This window comes from Photinus pyralis, unplaced genomic scaffold (genome assembly GCF_008802855.1).
Source record: "Photinus pyralis isolate 1611_PpyrPB1 unplaced genomic scaffold, Ppyr1.3 Ppyr1.4_LG10, whole genome shotgun sequence".
NCBI classification, from domain to species: domain Eukaryota; kingdom Metazoa; phylum Arthropoda; class Insecta; order Coleoptera; family Lampyridae; genus Photinus; species Photinus pyralis.
Window position 1 is genome coordinate 18,428,877 of NW_022170250.1, and position 19,142 is coordinate 18,448,018.

The 19,142-nt window shown below is 39.4% G+C and overlaps 1 protein-coding gene across 1 annotated transcript; it reads left to right on the forward strand.

Annotated features, from left to right (window-relative positions):
* The first annotated feature begins 7,206 nt into the window (after window positions 1-7,206).
* LOC116162491 (sodium-coupled neutral amino acid transporter 9 homolog) lies at window positions 7,207-15,164 on the forward strand. Its single transcript, XM_031476116.1, has 12 exons — window positions 7,207-7,352; window positions 7,409-7,514; window positions 7,576-7,683; window positions 7,738-7,867; window positions 13,153-13,226; window positions 13,510-13,667; window positions 13,714-13,881; window positions 13,929-14,147; window positions 14,195-14,391; window positions 14,441-14,545; window positions 14,594-14,847; window positions 14,898-15,164. Exons 1-12 carry the CDS (start codon window positions 7,346-7,348, stop codon window positions 15,070-15,072), a joined length of 1,701 nt encoding a protein of 566 aa, XP_031331976.1. The 5' UTR covers window positions 7,207-7,345; the 3' UTR covers window positions 15,073-15,164.
* The last annotated feature ends 3,978 nt before the right edge of the window (window positions 15,165-19,142 follow it).

Genomic DNA, 19,142 nt, shown 5'->3' on the forward strand with positions numbered 1-19,142 from the left:
TGATACAAATTTCAATTTCAATCAGGATCACAGAAACTCAAAGAACCCTTTGACAAACCAAATTTTGAACACTGCCTTCAATGATCTTGTAGATGCTCTGAGGTCCATTACGTGGTGTGCATAACCGTTGATGAGAGCTCTGAAAAGACCTTTAAAAGCATTTATGGGCCTTAAAACATCGCAAAAGGTCTCCAAATGCCTAAAAGGCTTGTCAATGGCTTTCCAAAGCGTTAAAGTTCATAAAAGACATTTAAGGAATTTATCGATCTTTGAGAGTGCCTTTAAAAAGATCTTCAGGGGAATTTTATGCGTCCTTAATGACCTTAAAAAGTTTTAAAAAGGTCGTCTGCAATCTTAAACAGCCCTCAATGGCCTTCGGAATCTTCTAAATGCCCTTTACGAGGGTTTTGGCATTTAGGAACCATTAAGAGTCTAAGAAATGAACTTCTAAGAGCCTGAAAGGGTGGTGTCCAATCGATTGCAGATTTTACAAACTGTGGAAACCGCTGAAAACGCCTGGAGGGGAATAATTTGATGATTCAAGAAAGCTCCGAAATCGGTCTAGAGATCATTGGTTTTCAAAATTTCATGAATAGGTACTTTTTAAGCTTAGAAGCTCTTAAATACTGCAAAGGGTCAAAAATACACCAAATATTCCCATTAATGATGTTTAAACTCTTGAGAGTTGTTGGAACGTCTTCAAAGTTTATAAAGCCTAGAGGTTTCTATAATGCCCAGGTTCCCGAAGAATTCCTTAAGGTTCTCAAACCTTTCAGGGTGCCACAGAAGCTCTTACAGCCCCCGTTCTTAAAGAGAAATCACAGATTTCAAGAACCCTAAGTGAGGCTGGGAAACCATGGTGACGCTTGGAGCATTACGGCGATGCTTTAAGGCTCTAGCAAACGGTATTAAAACATAAACAGCCTTTAAGAACCTTAATAAGTCCTTCTGAAGATTTGAGGGCCTTTGATAAGTTCAGGGGCTTTATTGCCTTTATAAGGGGTCCGTTAACTTGGCCCCCCCACTGAGAGATTTCATAGTCGTATTATTTTGAAATGAATGCGCTCGTTATGCGCTCATATGCGCCACCGATAATAACTCTTGCGCCATTATCGTTTTTTAGAAATCCGAAAAAACATTTGGGGGGGGGGGGCAAGTGAACGTAGCCCCCCTCCCCCCAGTACGTATTTTGTCCCTTGTAACTAGGTCACCTGATACATTTGGTTATGCGCTCAATTGCGCCACTTGAATTAAAGCTAGCGCCATTACGGTTAAGCCATAAAAAATTTTTAAAAAGTGGGGGGGGGGCTAACTTAACGTTTTCAAAAGTTACGTTTTTTAACATGTTTTTTCTACTACATCGTACCTTTCATCATGCGCTAAAATGCACCGTAAACAAAAATCTTGGCGCCATTATAGTGTTTCAGAAACACTATACAGGGTGTTTTTTTGGGAGCTTTAGTTAAACGATTCTGAGAAAGTAAAATAAGTAGGTTTTTAAAAATTTGTATTTAGGAGTTACTCCGAAGGCCGAATCGATGTAAAATATTTTCAAAATGGACGCACTTCCGGAAATAACTTTTGAAAACGCTAAGTTAGACCCTCCACTTTTTAAAAAATTTTTATGGCTTAATGGCGCTAGCTTTAATTCAAGTGGCGCAATTGAGCTCATAACCAGATGTATCAAGTGGCACAAATACCGGTAGCAAAATGCGTTATGGGGGATTCCGTTCACTTGCCCCCCCCCCCAAATATATTTAAGGATAACCAAAAAACAATAATGGCGCAAAGATATCTTTTTACGGCGCATTTCAGCGCATACCTGAGAGTACAATTTCGTATGAAAAGATGTTGAAAAAAGTAACTTTTAAAAACGTTAAGTTGGCCCCCCCCACTTTTTGAAAATTTGTCACGGCTTAACCGTAATGGCGCTAGCTTTAATTCAAGTGGCGCAATTGAGCGCATAACCAAATGTATCAGGTGACCTAGTTACAAGGGACAAAATACGTACTGGGGGTTTTTTCGGATTTCTAAAAAACCATAATGGCGCAAGAGTTATTATCGGTGGCGCATATGAGCGCATAACGAGCGCATTCATTTTAAAATAATACGACCATCAAATCTCTCGGTGGGGGGGGCCAAGTTAACGGACCCCTTTATAAGAATGTCAGAGCTTTCTTGAGTCAACAAACAAGGCACCCGTTTCCCAGATATTTTGGTGGAGATGACTTCAGAATTTCAAGGAAGTATTGGAATGACGTCGCCGATTTTTAGATGACTTGGAGTTGACGTCGAAAGAATTGAGGGAAATAAAGATCGGGGTTGATAAGATATCGATGGAATTGCGAAAAGGATGTTAAACGGTATTCCTAAAAGACTCTAAGATGGCTTTGGATCTCTCCAAAATCTCTTCAGAATGTCCTCAAAATATCTTCAAAACCTCTTCAAAATCTCTTCAAGACCTCTTCAGTGTTTTCAAGATTTCATCAAAGTCTCTTCGAAATTTAATCAAAATCTCCTTAGAATCTCTTCAAAATTACTTCAAAACCACTTCAAAGTCCCTTCAAAGTCTTTTAAAAGGCTCTTCAAAATCTCATACAGAAAAGAAAACTCTTCCCGGACTTCCCGATGGCGTCTCCGGGTCTCTTAAAGTTCTCTTCAAAATTTCTTCACAATCTCTTAAAAATCTGAAAATTTTGAAAATCTCTTGAAAACATTTTTAAGATTTTTTTGGATTCTCCACAGAGTTTCTACAGAATCTCTACATAATCTCTCCAAAATCTTTGTAAAACCTGTTCAAAATCTCATTAAAACCTTTTTAGAATCTTATCAGACTCTTTCAATTATCTTCAAAGTCTCCGCAAAATCTTTTTCCAATCTCTTCAGAATCGCTTCAGAATTTTTTTTAGAATCTCTTCGGAATGTCTTCAGAATCTTCTCAGAATCTCTTCGGAATGACTTCAGGATCTCTCCAGAATCTCATCAGAGTCTCTTCAGAATTTCTTCAGGAGCTCTACCGAATTTTTCAGAATCTCCTTAGAATCGCGTCAGAATCTCTCCAAAATCTCTTCAAGATACCTTCAGAATTTCTAAAAAATCTCCATGAAACCTCTTCAAAACATCTACAAAATCTTTTCGAAATCTCTTCAGAATCTCTTTCGAATCTCTTTCGAATCTCTTCCGAATCTCTCCAGAATTTCTTCCGCATATCTTCAGAACCCCTTCAAAATCTCTTCAAAATCTCCTCAAAATCTCTTCAGAATCTTTTCAGAACCTTTTCAGAATCTCTTCACAACCTCCTCAGAATGTCTTCAGATTCTCTTCAGAACCTCTTCAGAGCCTCTTCAAAATCTCTTCAGAATCTCTTCAAAATTTCTTCAAAATCTACAAACTCGCTTCCATCTTCAAAATCTCTGCAGAATCTTTTTCCAGTCTCTTCAGAATCGCTCCACAATTTCTTCAGAATCTCTTCAGAATCTCCTCATAATCTCTCCAGAATCTCTTCCGCTTATCTTCAGAACCTCTTCAAAATCTCTTCATAATCTGTCCAGAATATCTTCTGCATATCTTCAGAACCTCTTCAAAATTTCTTCAAGATCTCTTCATAATCTCCTCAAAATCCCTTCAGAACCTTTTCAGAATCTCTTCAGAATCTCTTCAGAAACTCTTCGGAATCTCTTCAGAACCTCTTTATAATCTCTTCAAAATTTTTATAAAACCTCTTCAAAATTTCATCAGAATCTTTTTATAATCTTATCAGAAACTCTTGAAAATCTCTTCAAAATCTCTTCAAAATCTCTTCAAAATCTCTTCAAAATCTTTTCAAAATCTCTTCAAAATCTACAAAATCGCTTCCATCTTCAAAATCTCTACAAAATCTTTTTCCCGTCTCTTCAGAATCGCTCCATAATTTCTTCAGAATCTCTTTCGAATCTCTTTCGAATCTCTTCCGAATCTCTCCAGAATTTCTTCCGCATATCTTCAGAACCCCTTCAAAATCTCTTCAAAATCTCCTCAAAATCTCTTCAGAATCTTTTCAGAACCTTTTCAGAATCTCTTCACAACCTCCTCAGAATGTCTTCAGATTCTCTTCAGAACCTCTTCAGAGCCTCTTCAAAATCTCTTCAGAATCTCTTCAAAATTTCTTCAAAATCTACAAACTCGCTTCCATCTTCAAAATCTCTGCAGAATCTTTTTCCAGTCTCTTCAGAATCGCTCCACAATTTCTTCAGAATCTCTTCAGAATCTCCTCATAATCTCTCCAGAATCTCTTCCGCTTATCTTCAGAACCTCTTCAAAATCTCTTCATAATCTGTCCAGAATATCTTCTGCATATCTTCAGAACCTCTTCAAAATTTCTTCAAGATCTCTTCATAATCTCCTCAAAATCCCTTCAGAACCTTTTCAGAATCTCTTCAGAATCTCTTCAGAAACTCTTCGGAATCTCTTCAGAACCTCTTTATAATCTCTTCAAAATTTTTATAAAACCTCTTCAAAATTTCATCAGAATCTTTTTATAATCTTATCAGAAACTCTTGAAAATCTCTTCAAAATCTCTTCAAAATCTCTTCAAAATCTCTTCAAAATCTTTTCAAAATCTCTTCAAAATCTACAAAATCGCTTCCATCTTCAAAATCTCTACAAAATCTTTTTCCCGTCTCTTCAGAATCGCTCCATAATTTCTTCAGAATCTCTTTCGAATCTCTTTCGAATCTCTTCCGAATCTCTCCAGAATTTCTTCCGCATATCTTCAGAACCCCTTCAAAATCTCTTCAAAATCTCCTCAAAATCTCTTCAGAATCTTTTCAGAACCTTTTCAGAATCTCTTCACAACCTCCTCAGAATGTCTTCAGATTCTCTTCAGAACCTCTTCAGAGCCTCTTCAAAATCTCTTCAGAATCTCTTCAAAATTTCTTCAAAATCTACAAACTCGCTTCCATCTTCAAAATCTCTGCAGAATCTTTTTCCCGTCTCTTCAGAATCGCTCCATAATTTCTTCAGAATCTGTTCAGAATCTCTTGTAAAGCTTTTCAAAACCTCTTCTTCAGAATCTCTTCAGAATCTTTATAGAATATTCCCGAATTTCTTCGGAATGTCTTCAGAATCTCTCCAGAATCCCTTCTTTTCAGAATTTCTTCAGAAGCTCTACCGATTTTTTCAGAATCTTTTTGGAATCTCGTCAAAATCTCTCCAAAATCTCTTCAAGATACCTTCAGAATCTCTTAAAAATCTCCATTAAACCTCTTTAGAATCTCTCAGAAATCTCTTCAAAGCATCTACAAAATCTCTTCAAAATCTCTTCAGAATATCTTCAGAATCTCTTCAGTATCTACACATATCTCTCCAGAATCTCTTCCGCATCTCTTCAGAACCTCTTCAGAATCTGTTCAGAATCTGTTCAGAATTCCTTCAGAACATCTACGGAATATGTTTAGAATATAACAGACTTTTAAAGGCTCTGAAAAACGCGTAATTTGTACATTGGGTGGAGGTTTTGAGAATTTTGTGGATCTCGTAAATTTGAAGTTATTTGGTGCCTTAAGTTTTTGATGGTCCTGGAGATCTTAGAGATCTTACAAATCATGGATCCCCTGGAGACTTTCATGGCCCAAAACCTCGGTGATATTGTACCCCCCTCCCTAAGAGTGGCTGCTCCTTCAGCGGAATATTTAGAGCACGCACCTACAATGGTCACAAATGAACTCTACTGAGACACCCATGACTCTTAAGCCTCGTAATTCCCTGAAAAAATGCAAGGATTCAAGACAGGTAAAAGCCTTGCACTCAGATTTCTACGATACTCCGTGTTTTCAAGGCCTTTAGTATTTTTCAGGTGTCAAATTAATGATTTCAAAATCTATAAGACTTTCTCAAGGGCTCCGAGATTTGTACAACTTTTAAAATCTCCCACATTATCAAAATCCAAAAGCATTCAATAACTTCAAATCTTTAAGATCTTCAAACCTAGACCTTCGGAACCTCCAAAACCTTCGCCCAGTCCAAAACGGTTGAGACAGTGGGGAAGTGTCTAAAAGATTTTAAAAGCTTTGAATGCTCACAAGATTTTAGAGACCCTCGACTGTCCAGATCCTTAAGAAATCGCTACAGGGAATCATTTTAAAAGACATCTCTAAAAAATTAAAAAATATCTTAATAGCTCCAGATTACAATGCCCCCCCCCCCTTCCTCAAAATTATTATGAAAGTGACCAGGTCTCTAAACATTTTGGATGGAAAAAGGAAGCATCAGGGAGTCTAGAGTGTATGGAATATTCTCCAGAAGGGAAACCTTACCCTTAAAAGGTCTATGAGATAGCTTTGGGAAGACTTGGCCAAGATTTTTAGATTTCGTGAAGATTTAGGATTTTCCTTTCGAACAAACCCCGAAACACTCTTCAAGAAATGTCAAGAGGAATTCACATTAACCAGACATGCGGATGATTGTGAGTAGACCACCAAACCGAACTTTGGGAAGATTTAAGGAAAGCTGCTAGTGAGCTTGGAGAAGAACTGGAGAACTTTCGAGGGAAATATTTCTAGAAGGCTCAATTTAGTAAGTAAAGGTGTCAGGAAGTTTGCATTCGAGGTGTCCAGAAGATTTCAAAAATTGTGAGGTTTAATTTTGTTGAAGACTAATGAAACCTTTGGAAGGCTTTCAAAGACTAAAAAAAACTCTTGGAGATCTCTGAAAGGTCGTGACCACCTTTAAAGGTAGCAAAGGCTTTATGTGTTAGAAGTTGAACATGAGCCTTGGGTGCTCTTTAAGGATAATGAAAGGCTCATTGAGACCTTTGAAACCCCCTGAAATTCGCTTCCAAACGTTTTTTGAAAACGCTTGAAAAAACTATAAACCAAGAAACCAAGAAGACCAAGAGACTGGGGATGAACTGTAGGTAGATGCAGAAAACTGGAACGTGACCGGAATCTCGATCTCTCAGTGACGCAAACGCGAACTCGAATAGGGGGCCACCAAATTCAGTTGCAAGGTTTTGGGACTGGCGTCATCCATGAGACGCGCCAGTTTTCGATATCGCCAAACGGCCTTGTTATGCTCGCGGATCCACTTCCGCGTTTGCGAATTTCCCAACGGATTGGAATGAGGAACAGATGATTCCGCGTCGAAAGCACAACGTCAACATTCCCATGCACGTTACGTATTCTGTTGATAAATGAAGATTGATAAGGTTATTGATATAGAAAAAAAGGAAAACACATCCCGGCCCTTATCGTTATATTTGAATATAAATATCACACGGAATCGATTTAGTGCTGTATAGTTTATTTGTGCGCCGAGTTTTCACTGAGTGCCATTATGACGACAGTCGTCGGATCGGCGTAGGACGACCATGCGGGGTAATTTTTCATTCGACGATCGCCTGCTGCTGCAGTATTTAGCCGACACCTTTCAGATTTGATAAGGCATTACGCGATGCTGCTCAAGCGGAGAAGATCAGAAGATTCGGGCACGGAGACCCAGTCGATTTTGAGCTCGCAGAGCTCGGTGGCGAGCTACGGGTAAACCCTCTTCGGCGACGCTTGGTGAACTGTGACCTTAAGTGCGTGTCTTGTTTTGCAGAACCGGAAATATTGGCATGTACGATTCGGAGACGACCGACTGCGAGACGGTTACGGCGACGCCGTCGCCACCTGGACTTTCGGTTCCTCCTCAGCGCACCAGCATCCAGTAAGACCTCTTTCGAACTTGCAGTTCTTCATTTCTAACAGAGATCGAATTTAGGAGGCCGTACACGTTTACCGATTTTGAGTCCTCGATCGTGGACATCTGCATCCACGAGAAGGAGAGGTTCCCGTATATAATGCAGTATCCCCATCTCAATGGTCTTTTGGATATCAGCCAAAAATCCTTGGTAAGTACGTCTTTCTCACTCACTCGCTCGCCCATACAAGAAGGGTCATTAAAACACTAGCCCAAGACTACTTTTTTCGCAACCAAAATACTTGGAGGGGGGTGGGGTCCTGTAAGTTTGTACAATACCAGTCAGATCACTATGCATTTTTAATTTTTGGAAGTTTTTCGGTCCCAATCGAAAAATAAAATTCAAAAAACCCTATTCATTCGGCTTACCCTCCAAGTTTGTTTGAAATACCTAACATCTTTTATATGTAAATGCTAATTTTGCAGTATCCGTCATTTTGTTCAAAATCGTGCAAAAGCCACGCCTTCAATTTTTTGAATTTTGATTAAAAAGCACCATTTAATCACGTTTGGAGGGAGTTAAAGAGTTGGGGACAAAGTTCGCTTCTGTTTTTGAGCAAAGAAAGGTTAAGAACCCTGTATCCACCCTTGTAGTTTCACTGTCCTGGTTTTCTTTAAAATAAACTAAAAATCCGCGATTTTGTCTATAACCTTAAAGTTTCAACTTGCACTTTTTTTTAATTTTGAGCATAAAACGCAGATTCCCCTTTTGAATAATATTTGTGCATCGGCAGAAGAAATTCAAAAATTGGATTTAGCTTCTTGAATTTTGACATTTAAGCAGATTTCCAGCGGCCATTTTACGCCTTTAGAACGAAATTGTCTTCTATCTTAAAAAAAATGTTTTAAGCCCTAGTTTGTAAAAATTGTGTGTTACTTGCACAAACCCGACAACATTTTCTTGAATTTTGTCCAAAAAGAACAATTTTCCGTCGACCAAAATTCGGACTGTTTTTTGCACCGTCAGCAAAAATTCAAAAAAATTGACTAACCAAGTTGGCTTCGTTTAACTCTTAAAAACAGCATTCGGGGGAGGGTTAGGCGCCATTTTCACAGTTCAGCACTCCAAAATAATCTGCCTCAGTTTGAATTATGGGCTTTTTGTTCGAAATCGTGTACTCCTTGCAAAAGTTCACCTTCAATTTTTTTTTAAATTTTGAATTAAAAGCCCAGTGGTCGCCTTTGGAAAAGAATTTTTGCACCATCAGTAAAAATTCAAAGATTTGATTGACGAATTTCGCTTTTCTTGACTTTTGAAAAGCGTCCCTGTTATTAATCAGATTTCAAGCGAGAATTATGCGCCATTTTTGAGTTCCAAACCTGATATTTTTTTTATTTTACAAAAAGTACAAATTATTGGCTATTAGAACGGAATGTTTGCACCATCAGCAAACATTTAGAAAGTTTACCAAAGAACTTCGCTTACGTTTACTACTCTTACAGTAGGCGTGAATTATGCGCTAGCTTGTAAAAATCGCGCACCATTTGCAGAAGCCCGCTCTCAGTTTTCATTGAGTTTGAGGTTATTCGTTTTTGGAATGAAATTTTTGCATCAGAAAAAATTCAAAAATTTACCCGAGGACTTGATCTTACTCATCCAGGTATCAAAAAAATTTGCTTGAAAAGTAATACTTTTCACCCTGCATTATTTTTTAATTTTGAGAAAGCAGCACAAATTATCAACCCATAAAATGAATTTGTTTGCACCACCCGCCCAAATTTATGAAAAATTCGTTTCCGAAATTCGTCATTTAAGCAAATTTCCAGCGGGAAGTATACGCTATTTTCGGCCTTTGGAACGAAATTGCCGTTACCCATTCGCATAATTTGACTGACTGTTTTTTGCATCGTCAGCAAAAATTCAAGAAAATTGACTAACCATTAACCAAGTTCGCTTCGTTTGACTCTTTTAAAAACAGCAATCGAACGAGAGTTAGGCGCCATTTGGCGACATTAAAAATATGTTTTTATTTGTCCGCCCTCAGTTTTTTTAAGTTTAGAACAAAAAGTACAGCTTATTCACTTTTGCAATGAAATTTTTTCGTATTCAGAAAAATTCAAAAATACGCTGGTCGACTTCAACTTTCGATCACTGTTTCAAAAACTGATTGGAATGCCTTTATTTAGTTTTTTTTAAATTTTGAAAAAACAGTCAAAAGTGGCCATCATTTCAAATGGAATCAGCAAAACGTTCGAAGGTTTGACCGACGAATTTCGTTTCTCTTGACTTTTCAAAAATATCCCTGTAAGTAAATTTAAAGTGAGAATTATGCGCCATTTTGCGCCGGCTGGGGCCCATTTTTGAGCTACAATTATAAAAAAAAGATCAGAAAACCTTTATTCACCCGGATAGTCTTTTACAATAGAAATGAATTTTATGCAATTTTGTTCAGAGTTAGCAAACCTCCAACATCTGAACATCAATTTTTAATTCTGAACAAAAAGGACGAGTTGATCGCTTTTGGAATAAAATCAACAAAAAATCGCCTGTCGAAGTTCCATTCCGTAGATAATTTTGAAAATCACACTTTTCTTATGCAAAATTCAAGGGAGAACTATAAGCCCCCTTGCGGATTTGGAGCAAATTTTTGGATCGTCAGGAAAAATTTCAAAATTTACCCGAGGAAGATCGCTTCAGTTGACTTAATCCTAATTATACAGATATCAACAAAATTTGCCCAACTTCAAACATAATACTTTTTGCACCATCAGCAAAAATTCAAAAAAATGAGTCTTTTAAAAACAGCCCTCAACGGACAATTTTGCTCTATTTGGGCAGTTAGAGTTTTCGAGCTCTTACTGCAGGCGCGAATTGTGCGCTAACTTGTGGAAAAGGAGCATTAAGTTGCACAAATCCGCAATCATTTTAGTTTAATTTTGAACAAAAAGTGCAAGTACAATTCTTCACAATTATATAGGCTTTACACGAGAATTGTGCGCCATTTTGTAAACTTTGCCTTATGCCCTTTATTGTTTAAAATCGTGTACCCCCATCACAAATCACGTTCTATTGCTTTAATTTAAAACAAAATTCTTTGAAATAGAATTTTTGTATCATCAGCAAAAATTCAATGATTTGACTGTCGAATTGAGCCATTTTACCCAGTTTGGAACCCATTTTTGAGCTCCAACTGTAAAAAAAACCTTTATTCGTCCATAGTGGTGTACTACGAGCCCACTTTCAATTGACTACTTCACGGGTTCGTTAACTTGGCCCCCCCCCACTGAGAGATTTCATAGTCGTATTATTTTGAAATGAATGCGCTCGTTATGCGCTCATATGCGCCACCGATAATAACTCTTGCGCCATTATCGTTTTTTAGAAATCCGAAAAAACATTTAGGAGGGGCCAAGTGAACGTAGCCCCCTCCCAGTACGTATTTTGTCCTTGTAACTAGGTCACCTGATACATTTGGTTATGCGCTCAATTGCGCCACTTGAATTAAAGCTAGCGCCATTACGGTTAAGCCGTGACAAATTTTCAAAAAGTGGGGGGGCCAACTTAACGCCAACTTACTTTTTTTTAACATGTTTTCATACGAAATTGTACTCTCAGGTATGCGCTGAAATGCGCCGTAAAAATATATCTTTGCGCCATTATTGTTTTTTGGTTGTCCTTAAATATATTTGGGGGGGGCCAAGTGAACGGAATCCCCCATAACGCATTTTGCTACCGGTATTTGTGCCACTTGATACATCTGGTTATGAGCTCAATTGCGCCACATGAATTAAAGCTAGCGCCATTACGGTTAAGCCATAAAAAAATTTTAAAAAGTGGGGGGGGGGGGCTAACTTAACGTTTTCAAAAGTTACGTTTTTTAACATGTTTTTTCTACTACATCGTACCTTTCATCATGCGCTAAAATGCGCCGTAAACAAAAATCTTGGCGCCATTATAGTGTTTCAGAAACACTATACAGGGTGTTTTTTTGGGAGCTTTAGTTAAACGATTCTGGGAAAGTAAAATAGGTAGGTTTTTAAAAATTTTTATTTAGGAGTTACTCCGAAGGCCGAATCGATGTAAAATATTTTCAAAATGGACGCACTTCCGGAAATAACTTTTGAAAACGCTTAGACCCTCCACTTTTTAAAAATTGTTTATGGCTTAACCGTAATGGCGCTAGCTTTAATTCAAGTGGCGCAATTGAGCTCATAACCAGATGTATCAAGTGGCACAAATACCGGTAGCAAAATGCGTTATGGGGGATTCCGTTCACTTGGCCCCCCCAAATATATTTAAGGATAACCAAAAAACAATAATGGCGCAAAGATATCTTTTTACGGCGCATTTCAGCGCATACCTGAGAGTACAATTTCGTATGAAAAGATGTTAAAAAAAGTAACTTTTAAAACGTTAAGTTGGCCCCCCACTTTTTGAAAATTTGTCACGGCTTAACCGTAATGGCGCTAGCTTTAATTCAAGTGGCGCAATTGAGCGCATAACCAAATGTATCAGGTGACCTAGTTACAAGGGACAAAAGGCGCATTCATTTCAAAATAATACGATTATCAAATCTCTCAGTGGGGGGGCCAAGTTAACGGACCCCGAATGAAATCTCTCAGTGGGGGGGCCAAGTTAACGGACCCAACTACTTCACTTCTGTTAACTTTTTCAAAAATCACTTTTTTGATATCCAGATTTAAAAACTGGGCTTATTCGTCATATTGTGCCGCTGGAGAGAATTTTTGAGTTGGAAAATAAAAAATATCGAAAAACCTTAACTATTTGGGTAGCTAGACCGCTTTGCCTTTCTTTTAAACAAAATTCTATTGGCGCAAATTATGCGCTATTTTGTAAAAAATATTGTACTACCGCACAGCACCAATTTTTTGATTGGTAAGCAAAAAGTGCAAGTTATTTGCTTTTGGAGTTAAATTATGCATCTTCGGGAAACATTAAACAAATTCCCAAATTTTTATTTATACAGTGTGTTTCAAATTTTTATGTAATATTAAGAGATTTTGACGTCCGTAGAAGCTAAAGCGAAAATTAAACTAGTTACGTTGCTTTGGGAATTACGTTTTTAAGATGGCTCCCATATTTCTATGTATACAGTGTGTTTAATCTATTTTGTATGTATAGTATGATACGCAATTCTTGGAAATCCATAGAAGCTAAAGCCAATACTAAATTTTGCTTTTTATCTGGATGAATCGAGCGTGGGAATTAGCCCTTTTACTGAGCTTTTACTAAATTTTTTACTATACAGTGTGTTTAAAGTGTGGAATATGATATGCAATTTTGAGAAATTTGGACATCCTGTATCCGTAACACCTAAAAGCTATGTCGGCCACTGGGGTTAGTGTTTCAAATTTGCTTATCTCTACAGGATATTATGCAAGTTTTAAAAAGTGGACATCCAGTAACAATAATCAATATTACAACGATCAAAAGTCGAAGTAATTAAACAGCCAATTGTTTTCTTGTTATTACAGATCCAAACAAAGGACCCCAACGACTATGTCGACATCGAGATGGTGCCAAAAACACAAGGTTCACTAGTAACAGTGTAAGTAAACGTAATTTCGACTCCCAACCACCAAAAATTATCATTTTATCATTCTTCTGATGACTATTATCAAGATCACCTATGCCATGGTGTGCTCTGGTAATGTTAATATAAATGCAATTAGGCGCATCAAATTGGAATGTTATCGAAACATATATTTATTTATTCGCTATATTGACCGATGAACAATTTGTGTACTTGGCCTTTCACACAGCGATAAAGACGCGCTGACTTAAAATCGTCCACTATTTCATCATCCAAAAATTGTGGCTTTTCTTTGTAGATTCGCGATATGGAACACGATAATGGGAACGTCGCTATTAGCCATGCCGTGGGGAATGGAAAGGGCCGGCCTCTTTCCGGGAATTTTGGTCAATATCGTCGTCGCCGCCCTTTGCCTCTACACCTGCTATCTAATTTTGCGCATTAACGAGGACCACGGTAAATTCCCAACGATTTGGATATTGGGTTAACGCGTAATTTCCAGGCGTCAATGGTCACCAGAACGAAGTGAGCGATCTCGCTCGAATTTTGCTGGGGAAGTGGGCCGAGTTCATTGCGAGGATCTTCTCGCTGATCGTCCTGATTGGTTCCAACATAGTGTACTGGGTGCTGATGTCAAACTTTTTGTACCACTCTGTACGTGTTCTATACGGTAGGTCACACAGGGATAGTGGGCCAAAGCTAACGCTCGCGGTGTAGGTTACCTCTTGTCAATTAACGGGCTGCCAACCAACTCAACTGTGATATGTCCAAAGAATTCGAGCAATGTGACAGTGGTGGACCCTTTGGACAGCAAAGCGGAGGGTTTCGATCGAATATGGGACATCTACAGTACCACCCCCGTGATTCTGGCAGTGCTCATGTTTCCACTGCTAAATTTCAAAAGCCCCACCTTTTTTACCAAGTTTAATAGTTTAGGTAAGGGTTTCTGAGCTAACCCACGCGTTCTACAACCTTCGCCTTAGGTACCCTAAGCGTAATGTACCTCTTAATATTCGTCGCGGTCAAATCGAGCACGTGGGGCATCAACATGGACAGTTGGGTGATCGAGTTCAACATCAAATCCACCTTCTGCGCACTGAGTGGAATGCTATCTCTAAGCTACTTCATACACAACATCATCATTTCCATTATGCGAAGCAACAGAAATCCGAAGAACAACGTAAGCGGCCCCCAAGAACGTCCACCTCAGCCTTAACTTTTGTTTTCAGAATAGAGACCTGAGCATCGCCTTCCTCTTGGTCACCTTCACCTACATGTTCATCGGTGTCGTCTTCTACATCTGCTTCCCGCTGGCGAAGGATTGCATTGAAGACGTGAGTAACCGCCGGCGTCCTCTCGGATAATCTCCCGTTTCCTTGCAGAACATCCTTAACAACTTCGAGAAGTTCGACACCATGACGATTGTGGCACGTCTACTCCTGCTCTTCCAACTGTTCACCGTGTTTCCCTTAATCTCCTTCATGCTCAGAACGGATGTCTTCAAGAACATTAACTTGTACACGAACAACCTCGCCTACGAGTTCTCCTACCGGAAGGTCGTCGCGGTGAATATTGTCATTGTGACCATTTGCATCCTGTTCGCCTGTTTCCTACCCAAAATTGGCACGCTGATACGGTAAGTCATCGCACTGCACACCGAAGTGGTTGTCCAAGACCGACTTACAGGTACACCGGCGCGTTGAGCGGCTTGGTCTACATATTCTTCCTCCCGAGTCTGATGAAGATAGCATCACTGATGAAGAAAGAGAAGCTCACGTTCGTTAAGCTAACGGTTTACGTTTTAATTGTGATTTTTGGATTTTTGAACCTTATTTCACAATTCTTTATTATTGACAAGTGATCCTTTCCCAAGTCTTAGTATAGTTTTTGTATTATTTATTTTAAATTATTATTAAGGGCAATTGTATAATAAACGAATCATGGAGCGCTTCACTCTAATACCGTGGAAAGCTGTCCTCTTTCCGTTCTTCCTCATCTACCTCTGCAGGAGCAGAAGCGAAACGAGACACGAACAGCAGAACAATAAGGCAATCCAAGAGCGAAAGAGAGAGAAGGAAGAAAACGGAAGAGAAACTGAGAAAATCAGAAGAGAAACTGAAAAGCAGTGTAAGAGGGCAGACAAGTAAAAGAACAAATTAGCAGAAAGAGCAGAACATTTTCTGTGGAGTGGTAGAGGAAAGCATAAGAGAAAGCAGCGGAAACGGCAAACGAAAATCAGAGGGGGGGTACCTGAAGGGCAGAACAAGTATAATCGGTGAAATGAAAACATAGCAAAACATCAACCAGAGGGCTAAGGAGCTCCAAAGAGTACAGGAAAAGCGCCATGTGAACAGTAGAGGAGGAGAGGGAAGCGCACAGCACAGAAAGAGACAAAATAGAGTGCTGAGATGAGTAGAAAATAGTCTATTAAAGGGGGCTGGGAAAAATAGAAGCTTAGTGGAGGAACAGAATAATTGCAGTGGAGGGGTAGCAAGCAAAAAACAGCTGACTGTTTCCGAGATGTGGTGGATGGAGGGAAAGAATAAATATCGCAGGCGAACAATTGAAGGAAGAAAGAGGAAGGGAAGATAACGAGAGGGACCGAAACACATAACCCCAAAACAATTATTAGATGAGAAGCAGAGAAAAAACGGAGATAATCGGAGGAGGAAATAAGCAAAATCTAAAGTCGCAAGGAAACCTTGGAGAAGCAGAAGAGGAGAAGAAATAGAAAGTACAAAAAAATCAAAATAAGAGCATAAAAGAAGTGAAAAGAAGAGGAGTGCGAAAAAAATAAAAGAAAAACAAAAATGCAAAAAAATCAGGATAGACGGAAAAAGAATGGAAAAAAGGAACCAAGGGAGGAGTCAAAAGGCGAGGAGAGAAGCAGAAGAAAAGTAAAGGCACGGGGACGCAAGGAAGCAGTACAAATTAATTAGTGTTCAAGGAAAAGAAGAGCGACAAACGAACAGGGGAGGGAAGATGATAAAAAAAAGCAGAGGCAAGGATACTAGAAAACCAATATAAAAAGAGAGGAAAGTCGAATTGAGAATTGAGGAAAAGAGGAAGTAGAACATCAATGAATGGAGGCGGAAAGGGTCAAAGTAGGGACACGGGAATTGAAAAAGAAAAGCAGATTAAAAGCAGAAAGTGACCGAAGGACCAAGGGGGAAGGAAATCAGAAGAACAACGTGAAAAAAAGGAATATGCAGAAAAAGAACAAAGGAAAGGAAGTGAGAAGAACGGATGACGAGAAAATCAGGAGCGAAGGAAAAGAAATGGAACAAAAAGATGAAACGAACATGGTCAAAAATGGGGCAAACTGGGGAAGGACATGAACAGCAGGCGATAGGGGTAGAAAAGTTAAAAAGGAGGTGCAGAGAAGCCGAAGTTGCGCAAGCGACTAGAGACGAGACACAAAAATAGGCGCCAAGGAAACTCGGAGGCATGAAGAACGCTCAAACAACTTTTGGGAGAGGCGCGAAAGAAGTAGACTAGAAGTAGGTGTTAAAAAGGCTTGGAGGAAGAACAATCGTTGGAGGGTGAAGAGGAAAAGACTCGACAGAATCCCAAAAGAGACGTGGGAAACTATAGAATAAGGAAGATCGAAGGAGGTGTGACGAAGACTCGAAAGATCGAGAGGTGATGAAGGAAGGTCGAAAGAGGCGAGAAGATGCTTCAGGGCGATAAAAGATCGAAGAAGATGAAAAGAATTCTTGAATGAAGCATAGAGGAAGGCTCGAAGGAAGCATGAAAAAATCTCCAAGGAAGAGTGAGAAAACACGGAAAGTTGTGACTAAAAAAGGACGCGAATAGGGCTTCAAGAAAACTTGAAGGATGCACTAATGAGGCTCGAAAGTCCAAGGTAGTGTGCTGAAGGGCCGATTTAGGTGTGAAGAAGGAATAGCGAAAAACAGCTCGAAGGAGGAAAGAAGAAAGCTATAAAGAAATTTGAAAGCGTGAAGAAATTTCGCAAGAAGTACTAAAGAAGGAGTCCTGAAAAGTTTGGTAAATAATCTGAGTCAAACAAAACAGTGCGAAGAAGGATCAGTGCAAGGGAGGAGATAGCGCAAAGCAAATTCAAAGGAGCTAAGAGAAATGTTCGAAGGGGGCGTGAAGAAATTTTGAGAGAGGTGTGAAGAGGAAGTTGATCGAAAAAGAGTGGAAGGAAGTTTGAAGGAATGTGGAAGGATATGTGAAGCAGGATCAAAGTAGGCGTAAAGAAGGCGCGAAGAAAGAGCAGAGGGAAGCGAGAGGGAGACTTGAAGGAAACTCGAAGGAAGAGTGAACAAGTGCAGGAGGGGACGTGGAAAGGGCTTGAAAGAAGCGTGAATAAACCTTAAAGGAAAAGTGAGGAAGGCTAGGGGAAGACCGAAGAAGTACCACAGGAGAAAAAATAATCGAAAAGCGAGAAAGGGAATGGCATAAGTCAAGCCTATAGAAAACCGGGGGATAGGCTGAGAAGGTGGTAGAGTAGCAAAAGAACGAGAAACAAGAAGAAATCACATCAGGAAACCGAATAATAGGCAAAGAAAAGCAAAAGAAGTGCAGGGAAATGACGTAATTTGCAGGGAAAGCTTGAGGAAGGACACGGAAGGGGACGCAGAAGGAGAGTAAGCATAAAATAAGAGCAGAAAAGAAATAAAAGAGTACAAAGAAAATCAGAAGGCGAAAAAAAATCAGGACAGAGAAGAACAAATAGAAACAAGAAAGGCATCAAAAAGTAAGGAAAAAGGAGAAGAAGGGGTAAGGCATGTAGTAGCAAGGGAGCAGTGAAAATAAAGCAATTTTAAAGCAAAAGAAGTGCAAGGAGAGAAAATGAGAATAAAAAATAAAGAAAAAGAAACGAGGATGGGAAAGAGAGGGCGGGACAAATTGGGCGACAAGATCAAAGGATCGAGGAGAACATAAAAAAACAGTTGCGGTAGCAGAGGTACAGTGGTGAAAGAACAGACTAAAAGAGAAAGAAACCAAAGGAGCAAGGGAAAAGTGAAGCAGAGGAACAACGGGAGAAGAAGGAAATGTAGAAAAAAAAAGTTAGTAACGAAAGGGAGAGAAGACAGAGATGGAACAAATGTGAAAAGGATGAAACGAACCTGATCAAAAATGGGGCAAAAGTAATAGTAGGGAAGGACATGAACAGCGTGACTAAGGAGCGGAGAATTAGCAAGCGAACAGAGAAGGAAAATAAAGAGGCACAAAGGTTTCAAAAGCAGAGGAAGTGAGAAAGAGTGTGTGAAACTTGGGAGCAAAGGAGAGAAAAGGCTAAGTAACTGAAAAGGCCGAACGGATCCCGGAGATCGACAGAGCAAAGTAAAGGAAGGTCAAAGGTAACGAATAAGCAAAGAACAAACTAGCAGAAAAAGAATTGCAAAGCAAATCATACAAAAGCAGTGCAGCGCAGTATCGCAAACGAGTGGAGCAGAAGAATAGTAGGGAGAGTAGACTAGGCAAAGACGGCAAGGGTTGGTGAGGGAGGGACATAGGAGAGTATAGAACAAAAATAATAAAAGGAGAAAAAATAGGAAGGACCGAAGAAGAATGGATGGAAGGCAAAGGAAAAATTCGAAACGAGACAAGGAAGCGAGCTCAAGGGGGGACGGGTAAGCAAGGTAGAAGTGAAGAACAGAGGAAGAACTGAGTGAGAATAAGCATAAGGTCAGCAGTGAAGGAGAAGATGAACGAGAGAGCAAAGTAGCAGACAGCAGAAGAAGCGCAAAGTCAAGTCAAAGTCAAGTGGTCAAGGAGCGAAGCAGAAATGAGAAGAAGTAGAAGCACAGGAAGTGCGCCAGAATTCAAAGGAGGGACAGAGGAAGAACGGAGGAACGGGTGGAGGAGTGTATCAAAATGGAGGAAAAGGCTGGGAAGGCGGCAGGGCAGCAAAAGAGAGAGAAACACAGAAAAAAATCAATCCAAGAAAAACGTAATGGA

Coding starts and splice junctions, on each gene's coding strand:
- LOC116162491 (XM_031476116.1), top strand. Junction 7,515..7,575: donor AGCTCGGTGGCGAGCTACGG/GTAAACCCTCTT, acceptor CTTGTTTTGCAG/AACCGGAAATATTGGCATGT. Junction 7,684..7,737: donor CCTCAGCGCACCAGCATCCA/GTAAGACCTCTT, acceptor GATCGAATTTAG/GAGGCCGTACACGTTTACCG.